Below are 17172 nucleotides of genomic sequence, written 5' to 3'. Positions count from 1 at the left end.
GGGCATTTTCTTCTGGCCCACATTCATCCTGAATTCTCCACATTTATCATCGGGAGGCAGGAATGACTTTTGCTCTGGGCTACAGGCGATTACACGGTGCTGCAATATGTAGGTCAGTACTGAACCACGTAAACATGCACCATAATAGTAATGAATAGTGATTATGCACTGATGAACTATGTATTTATGGTAATTCAGGCAGTATTGATTGCTTGATGTGGCAATTAATTGTAATATTTTACAAATTAATTCCTCTAGTTTGGAAGAAAATCCTGGAAGGGTGGATATAGATTTTGGCCTAAACAGGCTTATTGTAGATCAGACGTCTGAGTCCCGTTGTTAACCTGGTCGTTCACCAGGGAGGGTCATTATCTAGAGTTCTAGACGGTGTTGCAACAAGAGAACCAGTGGCAAAGCAAGGCGCTAACAAGCCAAGATCTGCAGGTCAAGGACAGCATGTAACTAGCCGAGGGGAGTCATTGGCCAGGTGAGCCGGTCGTTAGTCCATAGACATCACCTTAACTACAGGACGTCTGTAGTGTAGTCTGAGTGTGTCTACGTGGCTCAGGTTATCCAACAGGATTAATATAACTTCAGATTATTTCTGTAGTTTGATTTGTAGTATGGGATTAATATAATCTTTGGTTATGTCTGCAGTTTGTTTTATAGCAGTAGGTTCATAAACTGATCATAACATTATGACCACCTGCTTGTTTCTGCGCTCATTGTCCATTTTATCAGCTCCACTTACTATATAGGTGCACTTTGTAGTTCTACAGTTACAGACTGTAGTCCATCTGTTTCTCTGATACTTTGTTAGCCCCCTTTTACCCTGTTCTTCAGTGGTCGGGACCCCCATGGACCCTCACAGAGCAGGTACTATTTGGGTGGTGGATCATTCTCAGCACTGCAGTAACACTGACGTGGTGGTGGTGTGTTAGTGTGTGTTGTGCTGGTCTGAGTGGATCAGACACAGCAGTGCTGCTGGAGTTTTTAAACACCTCAGTGTCGCTGCTGGACTGAGAATAGTCCACCAACCAAAAATATCCAGCCAACAGCGTCCTGTGACCACTGATGAAGGACTAGAGGATGACCAACACAAACTGTGCAGCAGCAGATGAGCTATCGTCTCTGACTTTACATCTACAAGGTGGACCGACAAGGTAGGAGTGTCTAATAGAGTGGACAGTGAGTGGACTCAGTGTTTAAAAACTCCAGCAGCACTGCTGTGTCTGATCCACTCAGACCAGCGCAACACACACTAACACACCACCACCACGTCAGTGTTACTGCAGTGCTGAGAATGATCCACCACCCAAATAGTACCTGCTCTGTGAGGGTCCATGGGGGTCCTGACCACTGAAGAACAGGGTAAAAGGGGGCTAACAAAGTATCAGAGAAACAGTTGGACTACAAAGTGCACCTATATAGTAAGTGGAGCTGATAAAATGGACAATTAGTGTAGAAACAAGGAGGTGGTCATAATGTTATGCCTGATCGGTGTATAACCTGGGATTATCTATACAGTTTTGTTATAGCATGGGATTAATATAACGAGGGATTATTTCCACGGTTTGTTTTATAGCTCGAGATTTATATAACCTGGAGTTACTGCTATAGTTTGTTTTATAGCCCAGATTAACCTGGGGACATTTCATTGATTTCTTCTATAGCGTGGGATTAACGTAACCTCATTAGCCTAATTTTGGACTCTGTACAGCTGTGCTCTGTATGAGTGACGCTCCCTGACACAACTGGAGCCGAAACAATATCCCAAAGTGAAGGGCTGAATAATTCATGTGGAGGAGTGTGCGTGGCCTCGCTGGCGGGATGCCGGGTAGGAAGTGGGACAACACAACTCCTCGCTATTTAGCACTGCTGCTCCTTGTTGCTACGCTACGAAAAGCCCAGCTGCTGAGCTCGGCATGCGTTTGTGTTGTGGAGTCTGCATGAACTCTTAGCCTTGTAAGGAAACGGCCCTTCTCACTTTCAGCAGGACTGAGGCTCATAAACGGACTGAATAGCCCGGCGCAGCCTCCGGCTCTCGCTGTAGAGAGGCTATTAGGTTAAGCTGCATGCATGGGGCTTCCACTTTTGACTTGGAGGACGGGCTGAGAGGGGGCAGGAGTGTTGTGGCGTTGTTTAAAATGGGGATTGAACGTTTCAGGATGCCAAACAGCAAATAGAGCTCCTTTATCCTGTTCCAGGCCTGTAGGAGGGCGAAGGCAAACACAGGCTTCCTCTGAGTCCGGCGAAGCGCCACCGCATCTTTTCAAACAGCCGCTAATGCGACGTCTGGATCAGACACAGCAGTGCTGCTGGAGTTTTTAAACACTGTGTCCACTCACTGTCCACTCTATTAGACACTTCTAACTTGTTGGTCCACCTTGTAGATGTAAAGTCAGAGACGATAGCTCATCTGCTGCTGCACAGTTTGTGTTGGTCATCCTCTAGTCCTTCATCAGTGGTCACAGGATGCTGCCCACAGGACGCTGTTGGCTGGATGTTTTTGGTTGGTGGACTATTCTCAGTCCAGCAGTGACACTGAGGTGTTTAAAAACTCCAGCAGCACCGCTGTGTCTGATCCACTCAGACCAGCACAACACACACTAACACACCACCACCACGTCAGTGTTACTGCAGTGCTGAGAATGTCCCACCACCCAAATAGTACCTGCTCTGTGAGGGTCCATGGGGGTCCTGACCACTGAAGAACAGGGTAAAAGGGGGCTAACAAAGTATCAGAGAAACAGATGGACTACAGTCTGTAACTGTAGAACTACAAAGTGCACCTATATAGTAAGTGGAGCTGATAAAATGGACAATGAGCGTAGAAACAAAGAGATGGTCAGAATGTTATGCCTGACCGGTGTATTTTTGTAAAGGTATTATTGATACGGTATCGGCAACCATAAGGTGCTAATCGTCGCTTATTGTTTTGGACCAGAAATTTCATATCTGTTCATCTCTACAGATGCTGTCCTGTGCAGTACGGGTGGTGGGTGAGTCTGGGGGGTCATTCAAGTTCAAATGTGCGTGAACCTCCTGCTGGCTGATGATGGCAGGTTTGCTCTGATAGTCTAAGCTTGTGATTTTCTCCGAGCCCTTCAGACTGAAGCTCCTGTGAAAGTTCACAGCTCTAGGTAGCGCCTTCCTGTTTGTCTGAGAGGTGTTGTTCTCGTACCATACGTTGAAACACTCAGCGCACGACTGGAGACGTTCACTAACGCCTGTTCTAGTGGGTGGGGCGGGGGCGACACGACAGTGTGATACTGTAAAATTCCTATTGACTTAATATCAAAAATCTTCAGTCTGGATGACTTTTATTACCTTTTTGTAGCATCGTTTCTGTTCTAAATCTCAGAAAAGTGAATATAGTGTGTAATTATACATATTGTGAAAATGTCTCGATAGCAGTTTAGCTCCACCCATTCAGCCTACAGCAGTTTAGCCCCGCCCATTCAGCCTACAGCAGTTTAGCCCTGCCCATTCAGCCTACGGCGATTTAGCCCCACCCATTTAGCCTACAGCAGTTTAGCCCCTCCCATTCAGCCTACAGCGGGTTAGCCCCACCATTTAGCCCACAGCAGTTTAGCCCCACCCATTCAGCCAACAGCAGTTTAGCCCCTCCCATTCCTAAATATCTTATCTTTGCATTATTTTCCCTCTTCTTGATCAGGTCCATCTGGTTCAGAGAGATGTGTAGGCTGTCCCATATGTGGTCGGTCCAGTTTCATTGCTGCCCTGGGCAACTTCCCAACGTCATCATTTGACCTTTAGCCGACAAACCCAGCGTTAGCATTTAGCTTTTAGCCTGTGCTGACAAAGCTGGCGAGCCCAGGCCCTGCAGCGGTGCCGGCGCTCGCTGGCGGACCCGTCCCGTCCCCAGTAGGCCCATTTCCAGCCTGTTCATTAGCCGTTATGCTGTGCAGACAGGCTGTCGGTGCCGTGTGTGAAAGCTCTGCCGGAGCGAATGGCCTTTTCTGTGAGATCTCGGTTCCGTGCAGCTGTGTTTAGGCAGGACGTCACTCGTCTGTTCTGCAGACCGTTTATAAAACATTCCGCTCCTCTGTGTTTCTTAGTTTCAGTTCTGTTTTGTTGGGTAACAGTGTTTATCATCACTCCATCTTTCATCATTTCATCAGTCGCCACCACATCCCATCACAGCTTCAGCGCCACAGCACATCCTCTCGGTTACTCACAGTGTAGCAGCGACGGAGTAACTGTAAAGGGCGAAAGCTGATTGGTTAGGGACAATATAAATACAACAGCCTATTGGTTAGGAACCCTGTAAACAACTGATGGGACAGGAACCATGAAAATCAGACTGCTGATTGGTCAGAGACTTTGGTAGGAACAATGTAAACCATCCGCCTGATTGGTTAGGAACAGTGTATAATCACGATCACTAATTATTTAGGAGCAATGTGAGCCAAACAGCTGATTGGTTAGGGGCAATGTCTGGTCAGGAACCTTGTAACCAAAGCAGCTCATTGGTTAGGAGTAATGTAAACCAATCAGCTGATTGGTAAGCATGTTTACACCATGTAAACCAAACTACTGATTGATTAGAGACTGTGTTAAAAAGAGTTGATTGATTAGGAACAAAGTAAACAAGACAGCTGATTGGTTAGGGGCTTTGTAAACGAAACAGCTGATTGGTTGGGGCTTTGTAAACGAAACAGCTGATTGGTTGGGGCTTTGTAAACAAAACAGCTGATTGGTTGGGGCTTTGTAAACGAAACAGCTGATTGGTTGGGGCCTTTGTAAACGAAACAGCTGATTGGTTGGGGCTTTGTAAACGAAACGGCTGATTGGTTTGGGCTTTGTAAACGAAACAGCTGATTGGTTGGGCTTTGTAAACAAAACAGCTGATTGGTCAGGAACCATGTAATAAAGAAGTGCTTTTACTTGAGTGTCTGGTCTTGAACTGCTGTTTGACTCGATTCTTTGACTGCAGTCTTTTCGGTACCTGGATAAAGGTGTAACAGGTGTGTTCTCCTCTGTCCTGCAGAGAGGGGGCTTATCCATCATTCGTGCCTCGTCCACCGAGGTGGGTTAAGATGAGTATAACAAGCGATGAAGTCAACTTTTTGGTCTACAGATACCTCCAGGAATCAGGTGAGGAGTTTTACTTTCTCTCTCTAATTTATTTTCCATTTTCACTGCACTGAAATAAGAATCCAGAATTATTGGCACCCTTAGTGAAGATATGAAAACATGTTGTTTAGGAGCCAAAGATAGGTATTTATGTATATGTGTGTATGTGTATATATATATATATATATATATATATGTATGTATGTCTGTTACATTTTGTTGCTTTAAGACTTTATGTAGTAATTATGACATGTTTTTGGAGAAGGAACGTTTATTGTAAAGTAATTATTTTCAATTTCTTATACATTTTTCAGTGTAAGGTCAAAATAAAGAACCACGAACATATTTTTATCGTCCTTTTCGTCCTCTTTAATAAAGGTGCTTATAAATCTCGAAGGCACTGCACACTTTTCACTGTTTCACATTATACACGAGTGAGACGTTTGCTGCTGATCAACTAATATATAAAAAAGGATTACAAAGCCCTCACACCCTTAAAGACACGCTTATAAACAAAGACAATCAACAATACACTTCATTCTCAGCTAAATGTGGAAAGGTTTTATACATCGCAGCAGGGAAGTCCCGTTTTTGTGTGAGCTGAGAGCTAATCAAGGCAGGCAGCTGGCAGTGCTTCTGTGGAAAACTGTACCGGCGCCTTTGGCGTCTTTTCATGGCTGTAAATGTGAATAGATGGAAGCGAAAGCTGCAGTGACACCAAATACTACAGTACTTTCAGTCACGACAGGTTCTATTGAATCAAACTGTATCCAGTTGAATGGCCACTCACTGGCCACTTTATTAGAAACACCTACCTTGTGCTTCCTCTCACTGGCCACTTTATTAGAAACACCGACCTACTATGTCCACTCACTGGCCACTTTACTGGAAACACCAACCTTGTGCTTCCACTAACTGACCATTTAATTAGACACCCCAACCTAGTGCTTCCATTCACTGGCCACTTTATTAGAAACCCCTAAATTGTGCTTCCACTAACTGGCCACTTTATTAGAAACACCTACCTGTAGGTCCACTGTGTAGGTGTACAGTGACAGACTGTAGCCCGTCTACCCCGTTCATCATTGGTCAGTTTCTGACCACAGGACTGGCGGAACTACAAGGGGAGGTTTCTGATAAAGTGGACTATGTCCACTACAATAACATGTTGTTTTTCAGAAGTGTTTGCTTCCCGAACTAGACTGTGTCTCTCTGCTGTACTGACTTAACTGCATATCTGTATGTGTCGCTGCAGGTTTCTCCCACTCTGCGTTCACCTTTGGCATCGAGAGCCACATCAGCCAGTCCAACATCAACGGCACGCTAGTGCCCCCTGCTGCCCTCATCTCCATACTGCAGAAGGGCCTCCAGTACGTGGAGGCTGAGATCAGCATTAATGAGGTCAGGGCTCACAGCCACTTACACACTTTACCCCTCTTTGCTCAGCACCCCTTGTACATCTATATATCACTATATCGCTAAAATATCACTAAAATAGAAAAGTAATATCATATAGTATCTCAAAATCACTTTATACTGGTATAGATAATATAGTCAGCACTGAAGTAAATGTAAATGTGGTGTGAGAATTTCATTTTATGTCATGGAAAAGCCATAAAATTTCACTGTGCATTTTATGCTGTGTACAGAATTGTATGAACCATGATGTAAATGCCAAAAATGTACAGCTGTTTTCCCAAAGAACATAACTATAAAAACACATTCATCAAATTTACATCATAAAAATGTGGTGAGGATTCATAGTTTTGTATAAAGTGACAGAATTCTTTTGTTGAGGTTTAATCTCTTCCACAACTCCAACAGGATGGGACAGTATTTGACGGCCGGCCGATCGAGTCTCTGTCTCTGATTGATGCGGTGATGCCGGACGTGGTTCAGAGCCGTCAGCAGGCTTTCAGAGAGAAGCTGGCGCAGCAGCAGCAGGCCGGGGGCGGATCGGCGGCGGCCTCGGGGGGTCAGACCATCGCAATAAAGAATGGCGAGACCACCGTCAATGGGCAGGAGAACGGCACACACGACTTGAGTGAGTAGACGAGTTTACATTCCGCCGCATTTGTCATCACACGGCTTTGAACACAGGATCAGCTTGTGCTGTATGTTTTCATCCTTGGTCATTTGCTATAAATGGAGCTGTCCTGTTTGAAGGGTGTGATGATGTAGACACACAGTTAGGAACGTGCTAATTGTTCTTGTGGTAACTTACTTGCTAGCTGCATTAGCCTCATAATTCCAGTGCAAAATTAAAGAAGAAGTTTTAAACACTGAGCTACACACTGCAGTGTTTTAAACACTGAGCTACACACTGCAGTGTTTTAAACACTGAGCTACACACTGCAGTGTTTTAAACACTGAGCTACACACTGCAGAAGTGTTTTAAACACTGAGCTACACACTGCAGTGTTTTAAACACTGAGCTACACACTGCAGAGTGTTTTAAAGACTCAGCTACACACTGCAGAAGTGTTTTAAACACTGAGCTACACACTGCAGTGTTTTAAACACTGAGCTACACGCTGCAGAAGTGTTTTAAACACTGAGCTACACGCTGCAGAAGTGTTTTAAACACTGAGCTACACACTGCAGAAGTGTTTTAAACACCGAGCTACACACTGCAGAAGTGTTTTAAACACTGAGCTACACACTGCAGAAGTGTTTTAAACACTGAGCTACACACTGCACTCTGATTTATTATCTCTTTCTGGTCAGATAACCATGCTGAGCCCATGGAGGTGGACGGAGACGTGGAGATTCCAGCTAGCAAGGCCACAGTTCTGCGGGGCCATGAGTCGGAGGTGTTCATCTGTGCCTGGAACCCCGTTAGCGACCTCTTAGCATCTGGGTGAGTCGTCCCACCATCGCTGGACACGTCCCTCTCACCATCAACCGACACGTCCATCTCACCATCAACCGACACGTCCCTCTCACCATCAACCGACACGTCCATCTCACCATCAACCGACACGTCCATCTCACCATCAACCGACACATCCCTCTCACCATCAACCGACACGTCCCTCTCACCATCACCCGACACGTCCCTCTCACCATCACCCGACACGTCCCTCTCACCATCACCCGTCACGTCCTTCTCACCATCACCCGACACGTCCCTCTCACCATCACCCGACACGTCCCTCTTACCGTCTCACCGTCAACCGACACGTTCCTCTCACCATCACCTGACACGTCCCTCTCACCATCGCCCGACACGTCCCTCTCACCATCTCACCATCACCCGACACGTCCCTCTCACCATCTCACCATCACCCGACACGTCCCTCTCACCATCTCACCATCACCGGACACATCCCTCTCCACCATCGCCCACCCGACACGTCCCTCTCACCATCTCACCATCACCCGACACGTCCCTCTCACCATCTCACCATCACCGGACACATCCCTCTCACCATCGCCCGACACGTCCATCTCACCATCTCACCATCACCCGACACGTCCCTCTCACCATCACCTGACACATCCCTCTCAGTGTCACCCAACACGTCCATCTCACCATCTCACCATCACCCGACACATCCCTCTCACCATCACCCGACATGTCCCTCTCACCATCACCCAGACACGTGCTTCCCATCCTTTTGCGCAGCATATTTTTAATATTCTTTTTGGATTCTTGCAAATAAAAATCTCAGCCCCGAGGCCGATGTTGTATGTGGAAAAATCAGCCGAACCTGTTATTACTGTCGGATCTTGTAGGGTGTGGGTCGGGTAGCAGGACTGTGTGGGACTGTGCACTGATTTTGGTTTGCACGTATATCCTGCAGGTCGGGCGACTCAACAGCGCGGATATGGAACCTGAGTGAGAACAACAACAACAGCAGCTCCACCCAGCTGGTCCTGCGTCACTGCATCCGTGAGGGCGGCCAGGACGTGCCCAGCAACAAGGACGTCACCTCGCTGGACTGGAACGTCAGTCTGACATGCCATCATTTCAGTCCACAACACTTACTTGCAGTTTGCTTACTGTTTCAGCAAATCAGGAGTTAGAAACTAAAGAATACACACACTTTCCTGATCGCATTACTATTGATTGGTCTATAGCAGCACTAATAACTGTTTTCTCTTAACAGAGTGACGGTACTCTCTTAGCCACCGGGTCCTATGATGGATTTGCAAGAATATGGACAAAAGACGGTGTGTACAAATATATACATAAACAACATGCATTCCACCATTTCAGAAAAGCGTATTTACATTGAGTTACAGTGGAATTCCACTGAGTGTTTCCACATAATTCAGTGGTGAAGTCATTCAGAGTGGTTTGGTGTGAAATGGTTCAGATGTCTTTACAGTGGTGGTGATAGGAACCAGGGGTCGCCATGACTACAACACAAATATAGACATTTTATTTACTATCCAGAACCACCAGTGAACCTACACGAGTCTTCTGAGTTTATATGGAATGTTGATGATGGGAAAATGATGAAAAATCTGAATCTTTAAAAATAAGCTTTACGCTAAAATCTTCTCAAAACTATCATAAACAGTGTCTCAGTCATCATGCAGTGAATTCATAACCATTTCATGTAGGAACTTTCTGTGAGGGAGCTTTTAGAGGTGGACGTCTGGTTCCTATCACCACCACTGTGAACAATTCTGACTTAGTCCAGAGAAATGCTGGATAAAATGTATTGTAAGCTTATAGCACCACCTAGTGTGATGTCATGCTAACAAGAGTTCTGTGTGTATGTGTGCGAACAGACACCCAGTTTGCTAGAGTTGTGCTGGAGGAGAAGGAGGCAGCCAAGAAATATATAGTTTTTAGCCATTTTAAATTATGTTTAATAATGATAATAATGTTTTTTTAACACCTTTCACAGCTCGAAGTGCTTCACAATACAAAAAAAACAAGAAAAAAAGGAAAAACAACGGAGAAGAGAAAAAAGTAATCAAAAAATAAAATGAACAATAAAAAATGCAACACATAAAAGCATTAGCAGAAAATGTGACACGTTGGTAATATTTAAAATTAAAATACACAAGATAAAAGTATAAATAAAAATACTCTAAAATACAACAACTATCAAAAACTGGAAGTAATAAAACAAGGGAAACAAAAACTAGTTAAAAGCTTCCTCTCCGCTGTTTTTAAGCTTTATATGATGATTATGGAAAAGCAGCACTAGATGCTTTACACTTTACACTTAATGCTTGATTTGGAACATCACATATTAGCACTCTGAAATGTGTGAAGGTACAAAAGCACTGAAAGATGTAAAAACTAGTAGTTTTATTGTCAATTCTATTGGAAAAATGAATTAAATAATTCATGTTGGCCAATATTAATGGATATCAGAACCTTTAGATCCTTAAAATTGGAATTACACAGATAATTTTCATATCAGCTCAGATTAGCAAAAACCTGGATGAACTGTGTGTTTAATGTCTGTGTAATTTTAATTTTAATGATTTCTCCTGTGTGTGTGCTTTACAGGTAATCTCGCCAGCACTTTGGGTCAACACAAAGGCCCTATATTTGCACTGAAGTGGAACAAGAAAGGGAACAGTATTCTGAGCGCAGGAGTCGATAAGGTGAGGCCTCAGCTCCGCCGCACCTTCCCTTACAGTAAGCGCCGATGACCAGTCAGCGTATTCACATCTGCTTCTGTTTCAGACGACAATCATCTGGGACGCACACACAGGAGAGGCGAAGCAGCAGTTTCCCTTCCACTCAGGTGAGCTCGCTACCGCCACCTGCACAGAAACGCTGTTTATAATCAGTGTATTTTCCTACGCGGCTTTATTAAAGGCATAACGTACACAGAGTAGCTGATCAGCCAAGACGTATGTGGTGTCTGAAGTTTCCTTCTTGAGTTTATTGCTGGAGCTAAGAGGCTAAATTGGCTAACAAGTGATGGAACAAAGTACCCAAAAGCTAATCTGGATAAAAATGAACATGAGCAGTTAGCCTTGTGTAATAACCTGATGATTTAGACAAGATGCTGATTGGTAAAAGCTTCCATCAATTGTTCGCTACATTAGCCTCTGTATGATCAGTTTATCTGAGAGAACTGGCTGAGCTCAGTTATTAGTGCTGAGTTTGTATTGGTCGTTAATCCTGTGCTCTTTGCCTGTTGGTCAGCTCCGGCGCTGGACGTGGACTGGCAGAACAACACCACCTTCGCCTCCTGCAGTACAGACATGTGCATCCACGTGTGCCGGCTGGGCAGCGACAGGCCGCTCAAGACCTTCCAGGGACACACGGTAACAACCCCCATCACCCACCCCGACTGCCCCATCACTCACCCTGACTGCTCCCATCATCCACCCCGACTGCCCCATCACTCACCCCGACTGCCCCATCACTCACCCCGATTGCCCCCATCACTCACCCCGCCTGCCCCATCACTCACCCCGCCTGCCTCCATCACTCACCTCGACTGCCCCATCACTCACCTCGACTGCCCCATCACTCACCCCGACTGCCCCTATCGCCCACCCTGACTGCCCCCATCACCCACCCCGACTGCTCCCATCACTCACCCTGACTGCCCCCGTCACTCACCCCGACTGCGCCCGTCACTCACCCCGACTGCCCCATCACTCACCTCGACTGCCCCATCACTCACCCCGACTGCCCCCATCACCCACCCCGACTGCCCCATCACCCACCCCGACTGCCCCCATCACTCACCCCGACTGCCCCCATCACCCACCCCGACTGCCCCCATCACTCACCCCGACTGCCCCCATCACTCTCCCAGCCTCTTTACTGTCAATCTGGTCAGAGTCTGATTGTAAATCCTCTTTGCTCTTTCAGAATGAGGTGAACGCCATCAAGTGGGACCCCAGTGGAACCCTGCTGGCTTCCTGCTCTGACGACATGACGCTGAAGGTGAGTGGTCACTTCAGGAATTCAGAACTGCCCTTAAATCTGACCTTGACTTGTTGATAACAGTGCCTTATGGGCACAGATACAGCCCAGTTTTACAGTATGGGGCATTTCATCTAGAGAATCAACTGGTCCTGTCAGGGATTCTCGCTTTAAGCAGCATAAACAGTTGATGATGATGATGATGATGATTATTATTATTATTATTATTATTATTATTATTATTATGGAACCTGGTTGGTTATATTGTAATATAATAGTGTGATTTTTGCATTATTGTATTTTTAATCTTTTTTATGTGTTGTTTCTCCTCAGATTTGGAGTATGAAGCAGGACTCGTGTGTTCACGACCTCCAGGCCCACAGTAAAGAAATCTACACCATCAAATGGAGTCCTACAGGCGCAGGCTCCAACAACCCCAACACCAACATCCTGCTGGCCAGGTGACCCTTCAGCCCAGTTCACTCTCACATCTGACTGACAGAACACAAACACCTCCATTTCAGTCAATGTTTCTGTCCACTAGACATGGCGAAATATGACCGTCACATTGCTCATGCATGAATCTAACCCTTATTATGAAATCCATTATTATATAACACACAATTTTTATAGTGTTGTAAACTGTATTTAAAATAATAACCTGCTATGCAGAGCTGTGCGTTACAGCATGTAGCTCTGGTGCTATAAAAGTTGCAGCAGTGTTTTTAGAGAGAAAATGGCATTAAAACGGCACCTTAAGTATCCAGAAAGCTAGCTGATCAGTTCTCCTTTGTCCTAATCACTGGTTTCTGTCCTCAGTGCGTCCTTCGACTCCACGGTGCGACTGTGGGATGTGGACAGAGGCGTGTGCGTCCACACCCTGACCAGACACCAGGAGCCAGTCTACAGCGTGGCCTTCAGTCCGGACGGCAAGTTCCTGGCCAGCGGCTCCTTCGACAAGTGTGTCCACATCTGGAGCACAGCAGTAAGTACAGCTTCCACTGACCATCAGAACCAACAGAGGAGAATTGGGCAGGAAAAGAGTAAAAACACCTGGACAAACATTCAGACTGTTTGGCCGTCCGTTACGCCTCGGCAGCGATGATGAAAACATGCTGTAATGTTATATGAATTATTTCTGACTCAGTAACGAGGAGAAATTGTATGGAAAGTGCAGATTCTAAATGTTCACTCCAAACCATGTTTGGGCTTAATAGATTTTTTAAAAAGATATTTTATTACAGTTTGTTTTGCAGAAAGAAATTCTATTCTTAATAATTTTGCCGCTTTTCTAAATTTTTGATGTCAAAACAAACTAAACTTCAGAAATGCAGGATTTTTTTCTAATGTGTGAATGAAATTAGTCATGCAATAATTGTCTATTTTCATGGTATTTGGTTCATTTCTGGCTGATTCCAGGTTGTTCAGCTGTTCTTCTGTCTCAGCTGCCGACTGAAAAGCTGCTCAGTGGTGATGACAGTTTGGGAATTTAGTGTCGTCTCATCTTCAGAGTCTGACCAAATCGGCTGTCGGTCAAATGTGATCTTAAAAGTGTCCATTTTCTGTTTGTGGCAAAGTAAGAAGTAAAAACATTTAAATGGCCTGAGCGTCTCCTACAGCTATCGGAGTTACAGCGGAGTGATACAGTGTTTGTGAAAAACCCTGTGATGTTAAGGTGAAATAACAGCACAGTTAGAACGCTTCACAACCAATCAGCTTGCGTGGCCGGAACTAACTACTGTATAATTAAAAATAAATAAACTGGTTGTATATGAAAAAGACTCCTAACACTACCGTCACCTTCCTGTGTAAAACGATCAGATTGTAAGTTGCTCTGGATAAAAGCATCTGATTAATGCCTTAAATATAAACATAGATATTTTAGTGCAGTAACTCAGCGTCACCTGAACATTCTGCTCTACAATTAATACCTCATTAAATATCAGTTTGAAACGTGATCAGATCTAAAAATCTCTCCAAAGCTGCTAGTTTTTAAAGCAGTCATCTGAAGATTCTGATATATTGATATCATTGTGTATCCCTAATCGCTAATTCTGTGTGATGTTTGTTTTCTAATGTCAGAGTGGAGCTCTGGTGAACAGCTACAGAGGAACTGGGGGTATTTTTGAGGTCTGCTGGAACAGCACAGGGGACAAGGTCGGTGCCAGCGCGTCAGACGGCTCGGTAAGTCCACTTTGGGCTGCAGTCCCTTACCATTTTAAATTTTTTAATTGTTCATATTATTTGAATATTATGAATCAGTGAAGTGCTGTGTTGAAAGTAAGACGTGCTGTTTAGCACAATGAGTTCGATCGATCAAAATGAGAAGAATAAATTGGCGATTGCAGATCATTTTCTTGTTCCTCTTCTTTTAGACTCTGTAACTCTGGTTTTTGCCGTCGTACATTTGTATGCAAAAGTTTGAACACCCCTGGTCAAATCCCATGTATTGTTGGTTTTCTAAGTGGAAATAAGTCGACACGTCCTCTACACACAGCTGAACAGCTTAAATATGACATTTTTTCTGCCTTTTTCAGTGAACATTTTTTTCCTTTTTGTTTGTTTTTTGGTTTAATATATTTGTTTGTTTGGTTTAATATATTTGAAAACAAAATATAAAATGCACCGTAACTTTTGCACAGTCTGCATTTTGTTTTGTTTTTTTTTCAATATTTTAAAGCAGATTAACAGTAATCGTGTATTAAAATGTGCAGAATTGTGTTCTCTGAGGATGTGTTCACTTACTTTACCCTAAAAATCACATAAACATGTCATTTGAGCAGGGGCGCTCAGACTGTGTCCATTTTGGCACCCAAACAGGTGCTGAGCGTTGGTCATTTAATATGCATTAGCTCATTAAAATGTTAGTTTTGATTGGCATTTAACTTAGAACAGGGGTCGCAACCCAAATGTTAAGAAGAGACATTTTGTCTCTTAAACAAAAATCAAACCACCATAACACTTTATGTCCATTTTACCATCTTGGCTGTAAATATGTCTCAGTATGTGTTAATGTCTTAGTATAGGCTAACAAATATATAAACGAAAACACAGACTTACTTTGCTCTGCTTTAAGCTTTATCTCCGCTATAGCCGCTTTCTCACGTCTCCAGCAGGAAACTTTTCCTCAAAAGTGGAACAGTTTCTTAAGTTAGTTCGAAGTGAAATTGAAGCAAGTTGGACTTTTTACGAGACTGAAGTTCTTCTCATTCACCAACTTCTTGTTTGCATTTTCCTGTTCCAACTTTAAATGGTGCCTGAGGTGCCAGAATGTAACTGCTGCACTATTTAAGGTGGAACGGGAGAATGCCAATGAGAAGCTGGTGAATGAGAAACTTCAGCTTTGTGACTTTTTAGTGTTTCAGTCTCTCGTTGCAGATTAAACGTATCAGGAAACCAGCTGGAGTGATTATAGAAGTGAATAAGTCCATTCATCTTAAATCTCTCTCTTTGCCGTTTCGTTAGCTACTAGCTAGGCGAGACTGTTGTCAGTGTTGCTATGGTGACAGTCTGCGCTGATCTTCAGGGTTAAAGGGTGAATCATCAGTTCTACATTAACTCCAGAGTTTAAGACCATTTATTGTTAAACTGTGTTGAACGATCAGCAGAGCTTTATTTTACTGTAAAGGAGGATTATTTTATTTTTACCTACTAATCTGATTCAGCTGTGGAGCCACAACAGGACAGTAAAAGAGCCGCATGTGGCTCCGAAGCCTCCGTTGCCGACTGCTGACTTAGAACGTGTAAAAATACCGCGGTGTGAGTTTTATGAATCTGGCCCAGCAGTTTCTAACCTGTCGTTAGTTGCGAAGGTTTCCACATCATTCACAAGTTCCACGCTTCTTTTCCAGGTGTGTGTTCTGGATCTGCGGAAATAGACGCCTGCCGGAGTGACGACGGAGCTGGAACTTCGCAGCTGAATGCCTTTATTACATCCGAACTCTCCATGATCGCACGCAACCAAGACGGGGCCATGAAGCAGGAACACGACTACGCCAAGAAGAGAAGAATCCCAAATGTTTAAAACCAAATTGAAAGCAGAAGGGCTTGGAGCAGAGGGTGACCAATCAGGCCAGGCCTTGGTCAGGGCCTGAGGGACGGAACCGGCGTCAGTTTGACTACGTTGGCGAAGCTGGAGGAGATGTTAACGCTGACGTCTCCAGGCTCATCGGCCCTGCTGTCCTCTGGCAGCGGCAGACCAGCGCACTATTAGCCAAACATTGAGAATCTTACTTTCCCCACAGCGCAAGAGTGCAGGAGCGCAAGAGTGCGCAAGTCAGTTGCGCTGGTGTTCTTGTTCTCGAGCGATTTCTCCTCAGTGGAGAGTGGAACATGTTTGGAGAGACTTTGGCGGTTTAACCGAGCTGTTCTCCATCTCAAGCACATCATTACTACTGAGATCAGTGAAGAAACTCAGCTGCCGAGTGCTTTTTCAAACTTTTTAGCGGGAAAAAAAACTAAATATGTGGTGCCCTCTGGATGTAAATGTAACGAATGTATAGATATGTAAATTAGAAGAATACACAGATTTTATATACTGTGTATATATGTTTATATGCCGTGTACGTAGTCATCGTCATCCTCCTCCTGAAGCCTCGGCCTCGCGCTTTTGCTAACGCTACGTTTCTACTGGGTCAGAATTTTGTCGATCCCGTCTGCTGGGCTGCTGGTGAAGTTCATAGCGCAGAAGCTGAAGACGTGTACTGTATTTTATGTGCCTCAGAATCTTGAGAAAACGGTAGTTCTCAGCCCAGGTTCTATTTCTCACACTGGTTTACAAGTGAAATAAAGCCTTTTGGGAATGTAGATACACATATTAGAGCCCTAGATGGCCAACAGGGGGCGCCGAGAAGGTGCCCAACAGACCCACAGCATTGATTTTCACTGATTTTGAAGTTTTTCTTTAAGATGACGTGACCAAATCAAATGTTTTGTTTTTGTTTGTTTGTTTTCTGCAAAGAACATCTGTTTTTTTCTTAATATAATGCATTTTTGTTTGAAATTTGAAATAAAAATCCAAAGTCTCACCATCCGAGTCCACAATACCCCTAGTTTCGTACAGCTTTATTGTGTGTATAAATACACTGAGGGTCAGCAGCACTATTTAAAAATGATACTCCAGACTATTTTAGTCAAAGACGTAATTAACCAGAAATGTTTTGGCAAAATGCAAAATATCAGCATAATTTAGAAGTCAGTTCATGAAATAATGGGCC

General features: G+C 44.3%; 1 protein-coding gene across 4 annotated transcripts in view; it reads left to right on the top strand.

Annotated features, from left to right (window-relative positions):
• Positions 1–17001, top strand: part of tbl1x (transducin beta like 1 X-linked) — a 39705-nt gene extending 22704 nt beyond the window's left edge. For all 4 annotated transcript variants that reach the window (XM_036575685.1, XM_036575658.1, XM_036575674.1 and 1 more), the window contains exons 2-15: positions 5015–5121; positions 6356–6501; positions 6925–7144; positions 7828–7960; positions 8907–9051; positions 9213–9276; positions 10577–10674; positions 10757–10817; positions 11225–11346; positions 11903–11977; positions 12290–12417; positions 12776–12941; positions 14039–14140; positions 15808–17001. In XM_036575685.1, the coding sequence (XP_036431578.1) occupies positions 5064–5121; positions 6356–6501; positions 6925–7144; positions 7828–7960; positions 8907–9051; positions 9213–9276; positions 10577–10674; positions 10757–10817; positions 11225–11346; positions 11903–11977; positions 12290–12417; positions 12776–12941; positions 14039–14140; positions 15808–15834 (1545 nt within the window). In that variant the 5' untranslated portion in view covers positions 5015–5063 and the 3' untranslated portion in view covers positions 15835–17001. The remainder of the gene's footprint in view (positions 1–5014; positions 5122–6355; positions 6502–6924; positions 7145–7827; positions 7961–8906; positions 9052–9212; positions 9277–10576; positions 10675–10756; positions 10818–11224; positions 11347–11902; positions 11978–12289; positions 12418–12775; positions 12942–14038; positions 14141–15807) is intronic.
• The last annotated feature ends 171 nt before the right edge of the window (positions 17002–17172 follow it).

The sequence above is a fragment of the Colossoma macropomum genome, unplaced genomic scaffold, assembly GCF_904425465.1.
Source record: "Colossoma macropomum unplaced genomic scaffold, Colossoma_macropomum, whole genome shotgun sequence".
Taxonomy (NCBI): Eukaryota; Metazoa; Chordata; class Actinopteri; order Characiformes; family Serrasalmidae; genus Colossoma; species Colossoma macropomum.
The sequence above is the reverse complement of the archived record's forward strand: the minus strand, read 5'-3'. Positions and strand labels throughout refer to the sequence as shown.